The 18,574-nt window shown below is 38.3% G+C and overlaps 1 protein-coding gene across 1 annotated transcript in view; it reads right to left on the minus strand.

Moving 5' to 3' along the window:
* Nucleotides 1-7,126, minus strand: part of GRB7 (growth factor receptor bound protein 7) — a 79,606-nt gene extending 72,480 nt beyond the window's left edge. The window contains exon 1 of the mRNA XM_072414836.1: nt 6,586-7,126. Coding sequence (XP_072270937.1) covers nt 6,586-6,756 — 171 coding nt within the window. The 5' untranslated portion in view covers nt 6,757-7,126. The remainder of the gene's footprint in view (nt 1-6,585) is intronic.
* Between the last annotated feature and the right edge of the window lie 11,448 nt (nt 7,127-18,574).

Here is an 18,574-nt window from a genome sequence, read left to right on the forward strand (position 1 = left end):
CAATAAGCATCCATCCAGGCATGGGTAGCTGGAGGATGAGGGAAGAAGGAAAAATGAGAATGTTGTGCGTTTGGTGTGCAGGGACCAGCAGTGGTATGTGACCACTGTCATGTTTGCTGATTTCTAGGGGTTGGTATTAGGAAGTGAGCTGGACCTTGATTACTGTCATGTGCTGCTGATAAGCAGGGCTGGACTCTGTTCTTGATGCATATGGTTCATTTTTACAGCAGGTTGCTTTCAATGCAGGTCACTAGTTACCATTTCAAAATTGTCTTGAACTGTGTAAATGTTTGAGCTGTATAAATGTTTGAGCTGTATGAGTAGCAGCATTTTTACAGGAAAATAGTACTTGGGCTCTCCATGTGATTTATCTTTTAGACACTTTTACAATGTCCCAACAATGACCCATATAATAATCATAGCTGATCACGCATATTAGATAATATGTACATGTCATTGATACATTTCCATAGTTGGTGATAACTGCCTATCCCAGGTAATATCTGAATGCCACTCTTACAGGCAGCACATACTTCAGCTTGGCTATGGCCCTAAAAGTTGCTGCACAGTCTACATCTATAGCAGCCACCATTCTAAAGATCCTAAGCAATCTGAAACATCTAAGTTTTCTACACTGGTTCTGGTTCCATTTTCTTTAAAAGGTAAGCGCCTGTAATCACAGAGACATTTTTAGAAGGACATGTGTATGGTTAGTGAGCGTCAAGTAAGCCTAGAGCAAAGACGTTGGCTCTGACATGGTATCTATTGATTTTTTTTTACTGCGCCCACTGTTCAACATGTTCCACTCACAATGAATGTAAGGGTACATTTCTTTATGGAGCAAAGATACAGGCCCTGATTTTTTCTCCAAGGCTGGAGAGAATACACTTTCATCAGTGAAGCTGGGTNATCCAGCAAACCAGGAATGGATCTGGTCCAGGATTGCAAACATTTGCTAACAAATAGCAAATACCCTTTAGGAAATCCATTCCAGGTTTGCTAGATTACTCATCTTCACAGATGAAAGTATATTCTCTCGCCTTGGAGAACTTTAATAAAACAGGGCGACATTGAGCAACGATGTAGGGGGTACATTTTCTCTGACCTCCAATATTTGGAGGCACTTTTTCACAGACTACAAGTATAGTTGAGCACCTTTCGTCTGATCACCTAAAAAAGGGCACTTTCTGACTTTTGGATCCTTTGCTTTACATGACAAAACTTTGACCGAATAATTTTCAATGACGTATTCTATAATACATACCCTGCACTTGTGCAGCATGTACATGTGGAATACACTATGTATTTCAAACTGCTACATCCTGCATGCATATCAGATAATAATATAAATAGACAAAACATCATATCAGTTAAGAAATATTCTAGTTCAACCTTAATATTATTTTCCATTAATAGTAACAGTAATGTATTCATGGCCTTGTGCAAAAGGAGATTATAGAAGAAAAGCAATAAAAAAAGTTTGCTTTCAATTCCTCACGTAGCAGGATTAGTAACAAGAAAAAAGTACATAAACAAGCTCATGAACTTAACTCTGCTTGTGTGAATAAGAATATACCTCGGGGGAATTTGTTATCTTGTATCTGGGGTATGTGCTAGAGATCACAGCGTTTACATGTATGCAGTTAGTGTTACCTGTAATGCTGTGATCTCTAGCACATACCCCAGATGTCAATGTAAAGTTTATACATTTAAAGGAAAATTATCAAGAATTGAAGAACATCTGCTTATTAAGGAGAATTGATTGACTTTAGTCAATGGTAATGGTGTTTAGGAGCAGAAAGGACAGTACTATTTGTTTAAAGGGAAGGGTACGAGGGATAGATGGGTGCCTGTCCCCATCCAGCCACCCTTTGCGGAAGAACAGACTATTATCTATATATTTGTGAAAATGTAGGTTTTAGCTCAAGATACACCTAAATGATCCAAGGCTCCCACACCCCTAATAATCTGTCATGGTTATCTCATCCCAGCTTTCACAATAGTTTTCTTAGGCTACGTACACACGTCCAATGGTCCTCGTCCAATAATTGGCTCTGGGCCAATATCGGATGAGAATCTGGCATGTGTACAGCAACGTCATCCATCGTCTGAACGACCATCCTGGACCTCACAGACGACGAACAATCCTAATGAAAGTGAAGTGAAGGGGGGGATTTCTACAATAAAGGTGTAATAAACATCCAAGTAGATCCTGCCATCTAGATGTGTTTTTTTTGGGTGTAATATGTTTTAAACAGCTGATTATAATTAAGAGGATGTCAAAATATTATTAATATTAAAAAACAGTATTTATATGCGCCAACAATTTTACAAAGGTTGTACATTAAAGAGGATGCACTAAAATGGCCAAAAAGATCAATTTTTTGCCTCAGCGGTTTAATGTGTTATTGTGTGATTGGTGCTGCATGTGTGTTATGACTGTGTTGCCCTAGTGGGTTGGTATGCCAATCAAGATGAAACTTACCCTAATAAAGAAATGTGTAGCCTATAAGGTACTGAATTGAAAAGGTTTGTCAGAGGGTAAAGTCCAGGGAAGCATTAATAAAAAAAACATGGTGAAAACTAACTTACTAACTAAAACTAACTCTTAATGGGCCCATTATGGCAAATTTGTATATTGTAGATTTTAGTTACTTGTGTTACTTAAAAGGAACAATAGGATGCTTTAGAGTTATGGACATGCAACCCACTTTGTATTTTGGACGTGGGCATCTTGTATTCAGAAACGTGGGCGATTGCATTTTTCCAGATCAAATAGAGAACCAGTGTTTAAAAAAAAAAAAAAAAAAAAATATATATATATATATATATATATATATATATATAGTAGTCCATTTGTTTGTAAGAATATCTTTTAGTTCATCACACAACACATGAGTGTACGTTCGTTAGCATATATTATATTTGAATGCTTGTGATGTCTCTGAATAATAAAAGGAGGTATTTATACCATACCAGCAGTGTCCCTCTTTAGCCATTTGGAATGTTGAGGGTATTATGTGTCTTAATTGACTTGACTTGATGATTAAGCTGTACAAGAGTAAGAACACACAGCAGGTACAGTGAAATTGCTAACTGCTAATTAAACCATTTTACTGCCAGCTGTAAATATGCCTTGTTTTTTCCTTAAGTATACCTTTGGTAGTACATTTTTTAATATATACCAACTGTAATAGTGAAATCACATAAATCCAGCTCCATTTTTAAACACAGATTTAGATATTTAAAGGGGCATACTGATTTTCAGAAACTATTCAGATAAAGGAATTAAACTAAATCTAAAATCAGAAAGCTAAATCTGTAATTTGCTTGAAATACTGTTAAATGAAATTATTACATATTATATTTTTTTAGGTATTATTTAGGAAAGATTTCTTTTTATGTATAATACGTTCTTCACATGTAGGCAGCCATAACACAAACAGTTTTATCAGAAAGGATTACAGTATACTTCGACTCTGTTATATATTCCTGTATGTATACATATTCCTGTCCTGGTGACAACTTGGTCTTTCATAGATACAATATAGCACAAAGAGTGAGAGTTGTCACCCTTGGACACGAAGCATGTAAATATAACAAAAGAGGAAAAGCCTGGACAAAAAACAATAATACACCAACTACATCGAAGGACTGTATATATATATAGTGTATATTATACTTTTTCTTGAGTATTGACTTTATCTAAAAATCTTTATGTAGCGGTAAAACTAAATTATGAAATAGGAAGCATATGCAGGAAATCTGAGGACACATACAGAATGCTGAATTTTTAAATACAGAATTTTCCTATGCTTTCCTGATCTATAAAATCATTCGCTGATAGAAGCAAAAATAACTGAATCCAGAGAATCAGCATAACATACAAGCCTTTAGCATTTGAACAGAAGATCCGCAGGGGCGGATCCATTACATGCCAAGCTAAATTAAAGAACTAAATATTTAATTAAAAATTACTTATTTCAGTTACAAATATTGACCAAATATACCCCAATCTCCCATGTCCCCTTCACAGCTATCATCACTCCTGGAGATATTAACAGGCTTGCAAAACACTTTCAGGGTCACTAGCCAGTAGTACCATTCTTATAGCCACCAGAACAACATCTCCCAAGAGCCCTTCCACTACAGGCAGAGTGTAGGTAGGCAACAGCAGAATTATACTGGAAAAAAACATTAATTTATGCAGATATAGTGGGACACTGAGGGTGTTGAATAGGTGTGGAGTTTAGTAATTTAAAAAGAGGAGCTTTAGTGCAGCAAAAACAGGACATAAGGACACTTTGGATTTCTGGCTGATTAATTGGTTATTTATTTCATTTATTTTTTGTTGGAAAGATTTAGTTTCCAATGTGTCCTATTGACCATTGTGGCTGGCACTTATAAGGAGGGAAAATCCAAATATCTGGCAGAAAGACAGAACAACATAATTCCTATTGTGTTTATTAGCCTGGAAGTGAAGGTAATTTTCTGCAAAAGGACTGGGAACGTGATTAAAAAACACTGACAGAGTTTTATCCATTCCCTATCCGAAACTGAAAAATAAAGTTTTTTCTTTGCTAAAGGTAAATTTAGATAGGAATTTAATATTTTTCATTCTTGATCTTTCAAGGGCAAAGATTGTATTGACTTCAGTAAAATGATCGACTCAAATTGCTTTGTGAAAAACTATAGTAAACCACAATCAGTTGTGGCGTGTAATATGAACATAAGCAGTGTCCCAATGTACACAACATTATTCACCCCAAATAATTTCAATGAATATTCAAAGGGAACTAAAAGGTCAAACAAGGTCATTGCCAAAGATAGTCAGGTACTAATATTTAAAAATTCGGGTAGTGTATCACTGCACTTCTCGTAGGGTGCTGGTGGGGGTTCCCGGATAATGGGTCAGGCTCTATCACTTCTCGTTGGGAGAAGAAAGAGAGGGACGCAGGAGATAGTAATCTTACAATCGAGAAGGGTAAAAAAATCTCTTTGGCTTAACCCCCTCTTCAAAGTCATCCCGAGGTAATTATTTATTCCCCTCAAACCACACTTATGAGCAACACGCGGTAGATGAGGTCATGAGGTAGACAAACATCCTCCACTTAGGACTTGCTGTCTCACCACACTATGGGCCTTTATTAGTGTAAGATAAAGTAACATGGGTGAACCTGGGTGATCCAGCAAACCTGGAACAGATTTCCTCAAACTCATATGTGTTAGCAAATAGTTTCAACCCTGGAGAAGATCTATTCCAACTTCACTGGATCACCCAGGTTCTCCTATGATAATCTATATTCTCCCGTCTTGGAGAGCTTTAACAAATCAGACTCTATCTGTTCAATTTCCTAACAACCAGGGGGAAAAAAATTATTTACTAAGCTTGAAAAATCAAGCTGCAGAAAGCTGAAATGTTTGTCACAGCTCTGGCTGCCTGATTACAATTATTATGGAACATAAATCTCTAAATTTAAATTAGAAACACTTCCACCTGGCAGAAGGTCCCTTCACTAGTTCTAAGAATTTAGTTTAAAAAAATTTAATTCGGGACGTTCCGGTAAAATGTGTTACTTTTTTAACTGAACCACGGATCAAAGTCTTCGGTATATTAGGTTAACATACATTGTTATATTGTTGTTGGCAATATAAAATATTAGGACAGCTCATTCACACTACAACACATATAAAAAGAGCTTTGATATAGCATAAGCTTTATATTATAGTTTGTACTGTGCTGTATTTTTTGTTTTTATACATTTGTTTTAGTCTTTAGTGAAAGATAAAGAAACATTTTTATCACGCTGATGTGTGTTGCGCATTTCATAAATACAGCATGTCTACATTCTTCCTCAATGTACATTCACACAAGGCTTTGGTGTGAGTAGGACACATAGACATCAATTGTTCTGCAATGTTTTTAAGTTGTTAGCAGCTCTTAACTTTGAATCTTCTTTGGCCATCTGTACCTGTGTAGATCAGGTCATCTGACCCAACAAAAATCTTTACCAGGTTTGTCCCTACATATGAAGGCACATTAAAAAGATATTCACCAATCCTGATACACTTTAACTACAACAAGACTGTAAATATGAAAATGAGCAGATGCAGGCAAACTTTAATGAACATGTAAGTAACATGGTTACTCCATGTCCAAAGTGTGAATTTGGTCAACTACCATACATATAAATGGGCAAAACCTAATAATGCATTTATTTCGCTCTCAACAGAATTTATGTTCTGTGTGATAATAAACAGCTGAATGATAACCGCATGTACTTATGTATGGGAGTTTTGGCTATTTATAAAACTAGAAAAATTATTCTCTTTAAAGCGCATATGGAAAATCAGCATTTTTTTTAATTAGCCTTATATTTGTATTATCTGTGGCCCTCCAAAAACACCCAAATCTCTTTAATACCAGACCACATATGTGAGCATTGGAGCAGCCCCACACCTAACTGCCTACTATCATAGGGCTGTCTTATTTACATAATGACAATATGGCTGCCATGTGCTACGAAGGTGCAGAGAGTCTTAGAAAGTTGCAGGTCACAGCTGTGTATACGTTTGATTGCTTACCTTATTCTCAATGAGCAGCTCACAAACTCTCTTCTCGTTCTGGACTTTTTTATTTCTATTTCTTCCCTGAAAACAACACAATAACTGTTCCAGGACATTTCTCCAACAAAACCTTCTGTTTCTTTGCCACCCAGCAGGGTGAGAAGTCCTCCTCTCCTCGCCCAAAAACATGGGGTACTCTGCACCACTCCACCACCACTCTGTCAGCCAAGTAAATTAAAAAAAGATTAAGCTTCTGAATATTTGCTTGCCATGGCTTTGTCAACTCGTGACTACAGGAGGAATAAGTTGCTGTGTCATTAAGTCCAGATACTGTATCCAAGCATCAATCAGATATGAAGGGCCCCCAGTTGCTGTACCCAGCAATCTTGACAGCTTCCTATCTCCCCCTTGTTCTGCTTGCATACGTCTGGGACTTTGCAGTGACGAGGAGTCTCAGTTGTTGACACAAATCACACACATAGTGATAGCAGACAGAGTCCAGGCAGTCCAAAATATTCTGCTCTCCACGTGGACACTCTGTCGTCCTTTGCAATATTTTGGCCCTAACGTCTGCTGCTGAGATCAGCTTAGATTGCAAGCTCTTGTTCGCCTGGTTTTCCCCGCCTCGTTTTCAGTTAATTAACTAGTTCACTGCTAGGTAGGCCTGCAAAGCGTTGTACTGCCTTTAACTGTTAGCAAGTGGTTACAGTACAAAGTGCTGTGTAAGAACTAATCTTGCCAGCATTTCAGGCTATTATCTTCAGACTTTACAGATCTGGGTCTTATCTAGTGATTTTGTTAAAGCTTAGCTAAAGAACGAACGGTTACGTGAAAATTGCAACAGTGCCAAGTTTTCTGGTAGTGTTCACTGACTGTATTTAGTTTTCAGTTGTTCTTTAAGTTATTTAGTTTAAACTTTTTTACATTTAGGTTGTTTCTTTTGTTACTCTAAATGAAAAATGTGTGTCAGCCTTACAAATGCCCAAAGTGAGCTTTTAAACGGCCCCATTTTGTACCTGTAAACTTGTGCGTTAACTTGATCCGCATTTCTTTACAAACTCACATTTGCAGTTGTTCAACTTATCTGAACAAGCAAACATAAGGTATTCATTAAAACTGGGATATACTTAAACTAATGAAACAGAACATTCCCATAAATGCAATGATAAGAAATTCATATTTGTCATGTGGATACAATAAAGCCGACCCTACGTTAACACCACTTCAAATCTAATAAATCCACATTCATGTCACTAGCGCTTTGAAACCTTTTTACGCCAGTGAAACCCTTGAGTCGGAGTAATGGACTGGTAAGATTGTTTCCTGAGATTCAGGGGGAAGAATGCCCCATTACGAAAATGTGAAAATGCCCCTAGATCTACTAAAACAATCATTGGTGGCTCAGCCAAATTATGTTGAACCCAAAACTATACAGACAACATCAGATGGGAGGTCAATTGGTCCAACTCAAGGAACTCCGAACAACCACTGGAGAAACCCTAGGGTTCTATGGAACCCACATTGAGAATGGCACTAGAATGACTTTTTACTATTTAAACTAAAATCAATAATGTTTCTGTTAGACAATAAAAAAGACGGCATCTAATACATGTTGTATTAGTATCAATGACCGATTATAATAGTACTGCTTTCACTCTGGTTGTCACCTTTCCTATGGAGAAAATTCCCGCAGGCTTCAGTGCAAGGCTGCATGTCAATGAACAATCATCCATTGGAGGGATCATTTTCTGGTCAACATTCAGTCAATAGATGCCTATAGCTTTAATTACTCTGTGATTTCTAATAGAACCACCAGAACCTCTACTCTGCCTATCTGGTGTAACAAGAGATCAGACAGACAACAAAAGGGCAAAACTAATTGTAATTGTGTCTAACTGCCAAGGAAAGTGATACACGTTGTTTGCACAGCTGCCTGTGAATTGTGATATAGAATTAATAGAATATTTGTTAAATTGCACACTTGCATGTGTACGTGTGAGCAATAACTAAGCTGTCTCCAGGTGTCACAGGAGAACATAGGTATCTGATACTCTCCCTGCCAGTGAAAGGACTTTGTGGAACAGATAAGAACAATTGTAAATCTGTCAAAGGGTGTAAATTATCCCTGCAGTGGTGATAAACACAGTAAATCTAACTGAATGCAGAAACCTAAGTGCTGATGTCATCCAAGAATGGTATTACCTGTTCTGCCTGGTAGAATAGCTGTCAGCGACTGTATATAACAATGGAGCTGATTTAAAAAACCTGAAACAAAGATAATATGAACTTTTTCCAGTGTTAACCAATCCGATATCATGTTGCATTCTCCTATTGTAAACTAGAACATTAAAAGCTATAATCTGATTAGTGGGTATGGGTACAAAGATCGCCATCTAGTGGCCATTAGTTGGTAACATTTACCATCCTTGCCAAATGACTGCTGCAAGATAATTTACGGAATAAGACAACTAAAGCTAAGGTAGCTATGAATGTACAGCACTGGATAAAATGTTGATGCTTTATAAATAAAGGGTATTACTAATAACATTATTAATAATCACCAATGAAGTGTATTGCAAGTGAACAATTGCATGCATTTTACATATTACCAGCTATTGTATTTGAATTGGTCTTACTAATAAACACTTCTAAAATTACCTGCACAGCGGCACCTAGACTGAGAGAAGAAGAAAGAAAAAAGATCTTCAGGTAAACACTGGAGTTGGATTAACATAACCTGTAAAGCCTAAAGCAGAATTTTGCACAGCACATTTTCAATTTATAGCAGACGTACCTGCCAAAAAAGACTCCTCCATTGCTGCACTGTCCATGATCCCAATTCTGACAGTCTTCTTCCTGTTCTCAAGTTTTCTGACATCTTCACTGGCAGGGTTGGGATGCTGTAACTTCATTCTAGTACATTATCGTGCCAAGACTGTACACTGAGCTCTGCATGCAAGGTTTATAGTAAGTATTAAAAGCAAGGAAATCAAAGCAAAGAGACAAAGAGATGGGCTTTTTCTATATGTATTGATTTTATACATATAAACATTACAAATGATAGGTAATAACCTCCCTAGCGGTCTAATTCTGTCCAAATTTATTTTTTATTGTAGACTATATTTCTTAGGCATTCCTTACCGATATTTATTAAATTTAACAAATGCATAAATTACCTTTAAATAACAAAACATCATAAATCTGTAAAAAAAATATTTATGCCCGCACCGACGCATGCATCATCGCTGCATATGCTGCATACGCTGGCTGGAGAACGGAAGAGAAGGCCATGTCCCCATGACCTGCGGGGACCAGCAGGACGCCAGGGGACACCAACGGAGCAAGGTAAGTGGGGTTTTTTTTTAGTTAAAAGCTACCCACCGTGTGACTCGGGAATAGCGTGTAAAATCCACTCCGAGTCACACATGGGAATACCGCTAGGGACGTTAAAGGGTAAATAATCACCAAAAGTTCCAACCCCATGGATATTGGGGTGCCGACTGAAAACTATACATCAAATCCTATTGTAACAGCAACTCAGAGAAAAGGAGCTAAGTTTCCCTCCGTTGTCTGCCATGTTTCGCTTATTGGCTTCCTCAGGGGTATTTATGTAGAGAACACTTAGCTGATACTCTAAACATAAGCAAAACGGTGAAGAAATTGTAAGGAAAAGAGTTTTTGTTTATTTAAAAAGATAACATGAGAGTGGGCATGTTGGAGTGTTTATAGGAGATGTGGGATATTATTATGTGCCTCTTTGGCACATGGATGTAAATAATAAAAAAAAGGAGGAATAAATCTTAAAAAGACTTACTTGGAGATGATGAGTATATAATCTTCTTCCCCACTTCCCATACTTCCACCTACTGCCGACTAATGGGTAACCTGGCGTCCCGTATGCCGCACCCCTATGGCCAATGCAGTGATCGGAGTTTACTTATTAGGCTCACTCACAGGCTTTATGTCCCAAAAAAGAAAGTACCTATGGAAATAAGCCCTTTTCTTATATGCAATGTTTAAAGGTTACAAACAATAAGAAAAAACAAGATTTATAAATCCTAATAACACGTTGACTATGCTATCCAATGTTGGGCTGTTAGATCCAAAAACAGCAAATTACATAGGAATAAAAAGCACAATTGTGTAGAATAAATTTAAACCATGCAATAATAAACTATATAAACCACTCAACACTTATTTGTACGCAAACTTCTGCAAATCTTAGCCCTCGAGAGCCCTTATGTTCTTTGTGCCTGCTTTCATACCTTTCAGCAAACAGAGACAGCAGCCAAACCATCCTTTTGCACTGTTCTACTACAAATATGTCTCCATGTCATACACTGTGCACTCCAGCTCCTACTGCCGGCTGTTATACCTGTCAGCACATACTAGCCACTGTCATATCCTCCAGCTCAAACATACTCACCACATTTTTATTTCTGTATATGGCTTTCCAAGTTATACACTTTGCATCCATCTCCCACCCACTGTCAAACTTTATAGCACAAAGTGTCTGCTGCCAAATCCTGCACAGTACATACTCCTTCTGCCATGCTTTCCACTGTCCTCTGTTGTATATATTATTATTATTATTATTATTATTAATAATAATATTATTAATAATAAACAGGATTTATATATCACCAACATATTACGCAGCGCTGTACATTAAATAGGGGTTGCAAATGACAGACAGATACAGACAGTGACACAGGACCATGCCCCATATGTCCCTGTTTCATACACTTCACATTCCTCTCCAGCATTTAAGTAATACTTTCTATACTCCACTCCAGTATATACTACCTGCTGATCTGATCTCTAATATTTGCTCCTCTGATCACCATCTTACCCTTTGAATTCATGCTGCCATACCTTTCACACTCCCCAGCTGCACAGTTACTCACTCCAGCACATGCTGCCTGCTGTCATACTCTCCAGCATATACATAGTCTTTTAAATGACACGCTTAGAAAATTTTCACAACAGATTCAGCAACATTTACTTTTGAATGTGTAATTGATTTTTTAACTTTGACCTGAATACAACGGCAGCATTCCAATCAGATTTATATTAACTTTAAAAAAAAGCTTTTTCCCATAGTTTTGGCTGCAGCATTTGAATTTTCATAGCTGTTAATACATTGACTATTGGAAGAAGCAGCTACAACGATCTAAAAGATTGAACAGATTGGTCGGTTGCAAAACATGGTGAAGCATGGAAATAGGTTGCAAACTTGGAGCCACAATAAGAATTTAAATTCCCATAATCATGTCAGATTGGGCAGCTATGGTGCGGCTGCAGAAATTCAAGGCCAAAATGTATCTTTTTCACTGGACCCCATGTCCCTTAAACAGTTTAGTTTTTAGAATCAGCAGTAAGGGGTTCTGTAATCATCGGTAGCACGCTAGCTGGTGGGCAAGCTATGCCGTCCAGAACATAATAAACAAGCTCTAACCAGTAGATACCCAGTAATTTTAGTCCATTGGGCTTCCTTTATTAAAAAGTGCCAGCAGACCTGGTCCAAATTAATTATGTAGTTCTGATTTTGTCTCTGATTGCTTCCATCATTTAGGTCTGACCTCTGTGGTTTTTTAAAAAGAAAAAAAAGCGTAAAAGCAGCCACAACCACCGCTGCTCCTCTTTTCAGGGATCAAAGGATCAGAGACATGTTGGTCATTAGAAGGGATCTTGCCACCATCAGGAAAGGCTTCAAAGAACAGCTCCTAAAAGATGGTGGCAACAATGTCCTAAAAAAAACTCACCCCAATGCACATACAACTCCAGAACAGTGTTCTCCTAAATTCTACAGACAACATGTGAAAAAAGTTAACTTATTTACAGTTTTTTCCAACTTGCCTGTGAAAAAGGCAGTCCGAGCTGCCTCAAGCTCCTGCACGTGAATGCCTGGGCTACCAATAGCCTAAGTACTATAGATGAAGATAAAGGTGGAGGGGTGAGTACTTCAATTTCTGAGGCCAGGGTTACAAAGTACCTCCAGTTCCTACAATTTGGAGCACTGGCTGTCTGTTTGTGCCCAACCACAGCCACATTGACCCCTACCCCACAGAGAACGCTGCCGCATTTCCTGCCTGTAAAAAATTTTGTGTTTAAACTTTTTTTTGGTTTCTTGCTCATAAGGATATAATCTTGATAGTCCTGAGACAGCAATAGGTCCTCTGCTTCTGTCTGCTGTGTCTCTAGTGCACAGTCAATGACACCACACAAGTGGTGTGTGTAAATTGTAAGTCTGTGACATACAACTAGGCTGCAAATGAGTGGATTGTAATTGCCAGATTTATTTTCTTCTTTTTATAGTTACACAACATAAGGAGTGCTTCAGGAGGAACAAAACAATTGTGTATCATGGGCTTAATAGGTCATATACCCTTCTAGCCTGGTAAAGATAATTAAAAATTCACTGGCAGAGGTTGGAAAGCAAGTTAATGGCATTATCATACATGACCTTACCTGGCTTATTATGGTGTGGGGTCAGTCACCTCTTGCCACGGGTTTACAGAGCTGTCTCCTATTCATAAAAGCTGAAACAACACATAGCCACCAATGGTGCAAATTGTCTGGGTTGTTTGGTGATTGGGGACGGTCAATTCCAAGGATTTGCAGGATGAGGTCAGTGAGGATAAAGGGAACACAGGACTGTGCTACATTTCTGCTGCCTATATTTACCCATTCCATCCCCTCTAGACTCTTCTACTGCATTTATTGTATACCATGCTACACATACTGTACAGAATGTCTTCATACCCATCAAGCTCCTTGCTGCCATAACCTCCATACTTCCAATGCCATTCAAACTCCTTACCTGTGTAGGGGACTGTCCTTTTGTATCTGCTAGCTGAGTTGTAATTTTGTAAACTGCAAATAAAGTTGTTGAAGTGTTTCCTGCTCCTGATAGTGGCCTTAGACCAGGATATAGGGAAATGCAGGAAGTACAGGGGCAGAGATGAGAACATGTGCTCAGCCAGGGTAGGTGCCTGCATCCTTTCCAGAACACACTGACTGCTGTGCCTGTGTGTAGTGCAATATTATGTTATTACCCTCTGTATTATTGGGGTATTAATGATATCTGTTATCAGAGATTATTCCCCTCTGTATTAACGGGGTATATGTGATATCTGTTATCAGAGATTAGGCATCCGATGGCCCATAGGTAGCAGAGGTCCGGTTGCATTGGCAGATTAGTGTGATTCCTAGGGTCTAAGTGGTAGTGCATATAGATTGTTCCTGAACTCCAGCGAAGGCCCAGGATCCTCTTTGTTATCTACAGGTTAGCGCCATAGCCTGATTTATATATATATACATGACCCCCCCCCCCCCATAACAGGGCTACACCTGCATTATAATCCACATCGCACCCTTCCCATCACTCTGAGCACATACTTCTCCATGTTATACCCTCCAATACTAACTACTCATTGACACACTCGTCAGCTGTCCCTACTTCCCATTGTAATACCTCTGCTCAAGCATTTATTAAACAAGCATATGCTGTACACATAATTAGATATATGGAGTTGGACAGCCTTGAATATATCATTTTTAGTAGTAGCTAAGAATATATACAGTAAATGTAAAGAAGGGTATGTAGATAAAATTTTACATATATTCGCAGAAAAAATAGTATGCAGCCCAAATATAATTGAATTATTTCGGAAAATGAATATGTTTACAAGAGATCTGACATACTTTTAGGTATGTAGTAAGTACGTTGTTGTTCTGTTTAGCATTTACTTAGTAATCCGATAATTGCAATAAATAAAATTGCTGATATTACTGTCATTGTAACTATTTTATGCCCTCTGTAAGTTGACATTTCTGCTTCTTCTACACCACCAGGCTTGTCTACCAATTGATGTGTTGACTGTGAACCTTCTTACAAGAGCTGCTGTCAATCAAGCTCTTAAGAGTATAAAGGTGTGGCTACCTATGAAGTAACTGAGTGACAATACCTTGCAGGCAGTCTGTGAATTGGCACGACATGCTGTAGATCCGGCACATGCACAACCATAGCATTAGGAGTCTCTGATTAGCAGCATTGTCTCTATTAGAGGAAGAACTAGGAAAGAGCTGAAACTCATAGGATCAACACTTATTAAATACATATACTAGCAGCGGTTGGAAAAAAAACACAGGATAAGTACTATTATGTGAAAAGTTAATATTAAATATGTTAGAATATTAAACAATGCCTTGAAACATATGACACATAAAATGGACATGGTGTATTTATCCCAACATTCAAAATGAAAAAAATTGGAACACCTGTACATCTACTACTACTTCAAATCCCTAAAACTAAAATAAGTTCTACATTAGGAGCTAATGATTCAAACCTCTTGGGATAGTATGTAGGTACAAATTTGTGTGGTATCATCATGCAAAGATCAACAAAACTTTCTTGGTTGTGGATGCCTATGAGCCTCAGTTTAAGAAAGTTACATGTGGCATGGATTTCAAAGGGCCGATATTTTGCCCAGGTCAGGCTGGGACAGAAAATTCACCTAGAATATGAAAACCAGTTGGGTTTGTCATTAAACATATAGGTAAAGACCAGACTGAAACAATAGGCCTGATTTATTAAAGCTCTCCAAGACCGGAGAACATTACAGGAAGGGACATCCATGTATTCTGTGAGTCTTTAACTTTTTAATTGAATGATTTGAAGTGTGTATCTTTGAGAAAAATTGTATAAATCATGGGTAAAAACCTAATAAACTGGTAACTAATAAGACTGGTATATTAAAACCAAAGTGTGAAAATTTTTACCAAGCCAAAAGTGACCAAATTTATGGGTAATCTAGAAAGCAAGGCAAGGGATGTGGTTTGTTTTATACATTTTTTGGGGCTTAAAGTAGAATAAACTTTATAAATGGAGAACCTTCAAGCAGCTTAAATACAGAAATAAAGCTATTACCATCTACCAAGATCTTTCAAAACAGACACTGAATAGACAAAGGCAATACCAGCCATTCTCAAGCTTGGCCACAGTATTTCCTTTCTGTCAATAGATTTTCAAGTTTTCTGAAGTCCTTCAATTTAAATAATGGCCAGCAAAATTTAATGTACTCCCTCTGAGCTAAAGCTGCCATGAAACTTGATTAAAGTGCACGGGAAAACTGGGATGGGGCTGCTATTTAAAAACAGATGAATTTATTGGTTTGTAAAACTAATCTCATACTTATCCCGAACTCAGAAACAATTCTACAGTCATGTCTTTAAATACTTGTACTCCTCTAAAGGCACTACTTCATGTTTCATGGAAATTGTAGCTTTCCTGTGATTTAAGACAGTGGTCCCCGGCTTTTTGGACCTTACGCACCACTAAATTTACGGACTCCAGACCGTGCCATGTGTCACTCAAAGGGGAAGAAACTTCCCCCAGAGTGATGTCATGATGCCAGAACCCGGCCACTCTCGCATCCAAGGACTGAGACTGCAAAGGGAGAGTGGGCAGTTCGTGCCTCGGAGCCTGTGATCTATACTGGAGAATTGTCCGTGGCACCCTCCCCAGCGGGGTTCTTCTCTTAATCCCGCTGGGGTGTGCACCGGCCAGAGCTGCAGACCACCGGTTGGCGACTTCTGCTTTAAGAGACATGCATGGTACCCCTACTTTCCAAAGGCAACATATTGTGGATATTGTAAATCATAGAAAAAACTATGTTGACACCTGGTGGAAATAAAGGAAATTTACCACTACTTGTGCAAATAAAAATTGACTTCAAAAGTTACTTTAACCAGTTCAACCAACCTGTTTTTCAAACAATTTCGCTTTTTTGATACAACCTACAGTAACTGAGTAAAAATGCCCAAAATGGGCTTTTGAGCATCAGGTTGAGACCACAGAGCAATGAAAGAAGATGACCTGGTCCCATGAATTCACTCATGTGAATTTGTGAGTGTGTATGGTTTACATGAAGAATAGGCATGATCACTCGGATCGTAGAGAGTCAGGATGTACAGCGAGGGGCCTGAAGCACACAACGCTGGAATACAGCTTGATGGATACTTTTGCTGGATAGGTATTAGTAAAAAAAAAAAAAAAACGTGAAAAGATTTTTTAAAACCTGTGTGGTGTGTTTATTTCTAGGGATTTTTTTACTCCTTATCGGAATGGGCAAGGGGTACTCCTGTACTCATTCTCAGGGCACAGAGGTGAATATCTGTGGACCACCCTAATAAAAGGGTCTTCCAGATTCCAAGTAAGCCCCCCCTATACTGTACACACATCAGCTTAACCACACCCACATATTTTGCCATGGCATGTTAAAGTTTCTCTGTAGAGCAAACAGCAATCCCTCTAAAAGATTTTGCTTTAGGTTCTCTGCTGTCCCTTATGATGGCTTTAAGGTCTAAAGTATATAATTAGCCAAATGATTATTTTACCTCTCAAGTTTTATTTCATTGAATAAATGTAATGGAGGCTCTTCAATGGCAGAAGAAAAGAACCCTAATAGTAACCTCATTTTAAAAAAGTTTCTAATTTTTTCACTAAATCATGAAGTGCTATGGATCCCCATGGTCAATGAACGGTAATAGCCACAAAAATGTACACCCCTCTCTAGGCAGCAGCGTCCAATGTTGTTACTAGGGAGAGGGTAATAGGGTGTTGATTTGAGAAGATTCATGTACCTACTATCTATGGAATGAAGGTGAACCACAAAGTTGTTCAATGTGAATGCAGATCAGTGGTAGCAAAAAGAAAATCATATATATAGTGAAAAAGTTTAATATATTGAAAAAAGTTTAATGTTGATCATTTTGCTAGACCCCATGGGCATCCTTTGTCATAATATCTGGTGTCGAGATAGTTATATGTAGATATTTTTATAAATGCTTTTTCTTTTTATTATTATTAATATTATTACACAGTATTAATATAGCACCATCACATATCACAGAGCTGTACAAAGTCCATAGTCATGTCATTAACTGTCCCTCAAAAATGCTCAAAATCTAATGTCCCTACTATAGTCATATGTCATTGATGTAGTCTAGGGCCAATTTTCAGGGGAAGCCAATTACCTTATGGCATGTTTTTTGGGATTCTTTTATTTAAAGGGCACAGGTTCAGCAATATCTATAGACAAGTATTGCATTTTTGTTTTAAAATGCAATGATTCATCAACTAAGTTTGGAACTTTCATCAACTTTCAAAAAAATTTTTTTCAGAATTTCTTAGCAAAGACACTCATGTTTATCATCAAATGGGGTTGAAGAAGCCTGTGAGAGGAGCTGAATTGGTATCAGTTAAGGGGTTGATTGGCCCATAGGCCTTCATGGTGAACTGAGCATATCCAAATTCCTCTGGGTCAAGGTATTTTTCACCTGAGTTGCTGGACTATTGTTTCAGTCCCAGTATGGAGGGTTCTGTGGGGCTGCCCTTTGTGGTTGCCTTGGCTGTCCACCTGATGGAGGCTCATTTAGGTTGTTTGCTGCTGGAAGTTAGAGAGGGATGTGTAGTACTCATCCCGGTGAGGGCAGCCAATTTTTACCCTGGTCCCTCCTTGTAGTGTGGCATAAGACACTCAAAAAGGCTCACACATCTTCATTTTAGGGGTTTAGGGGTGTACCACAACACATACAGAGAGATGGTTAGGGTAGCAGAGTGTCAGGATAATAGCAGTTCACCTTTAGCCTTTTCACAAAACTAAGCTTTGAGAGAAATATTCATCCACTGGAGTAGGTTTCCCAACTAGTAGGTTTCCTAGCATATCTACCTTCTGGGTTCCTTCAGTCCATAACCAGATTTATCCCCTAAGGCAGGGGTAGGCAAACTTTGAAGGCTACTAGGCCGTTTCAGGGGTGGGCTGCAGTACAATAGGCCGGACTCTGAGGCCCGCCCTCATCCCCATGAAGTGGAATCCCTTTCCTCCCTATGCAATGTGGAGGAGAGGGATTTACCTTCAGGGAGCTTTCCCTATTTACTATTTCCCTATTTTTTTAAATAGGGGAGCAACAGCAAGGAGGAGGCACCTGAGCTCCAGCG

This window comes from Pyxicephalus adspersus, chromosome 6 (assembly GCF_032062135.1).
Source record: "Pyxicephalus adspersus chromosome 6, UCB_Pads_2.0, whole genome shotgun sequence".
NCBI lineage: Eukaryota > Metazoa > Chordata > Amphibia > Anura > Pyxicephalidae > Pyxicephalus > Pyxicephalus adspersus.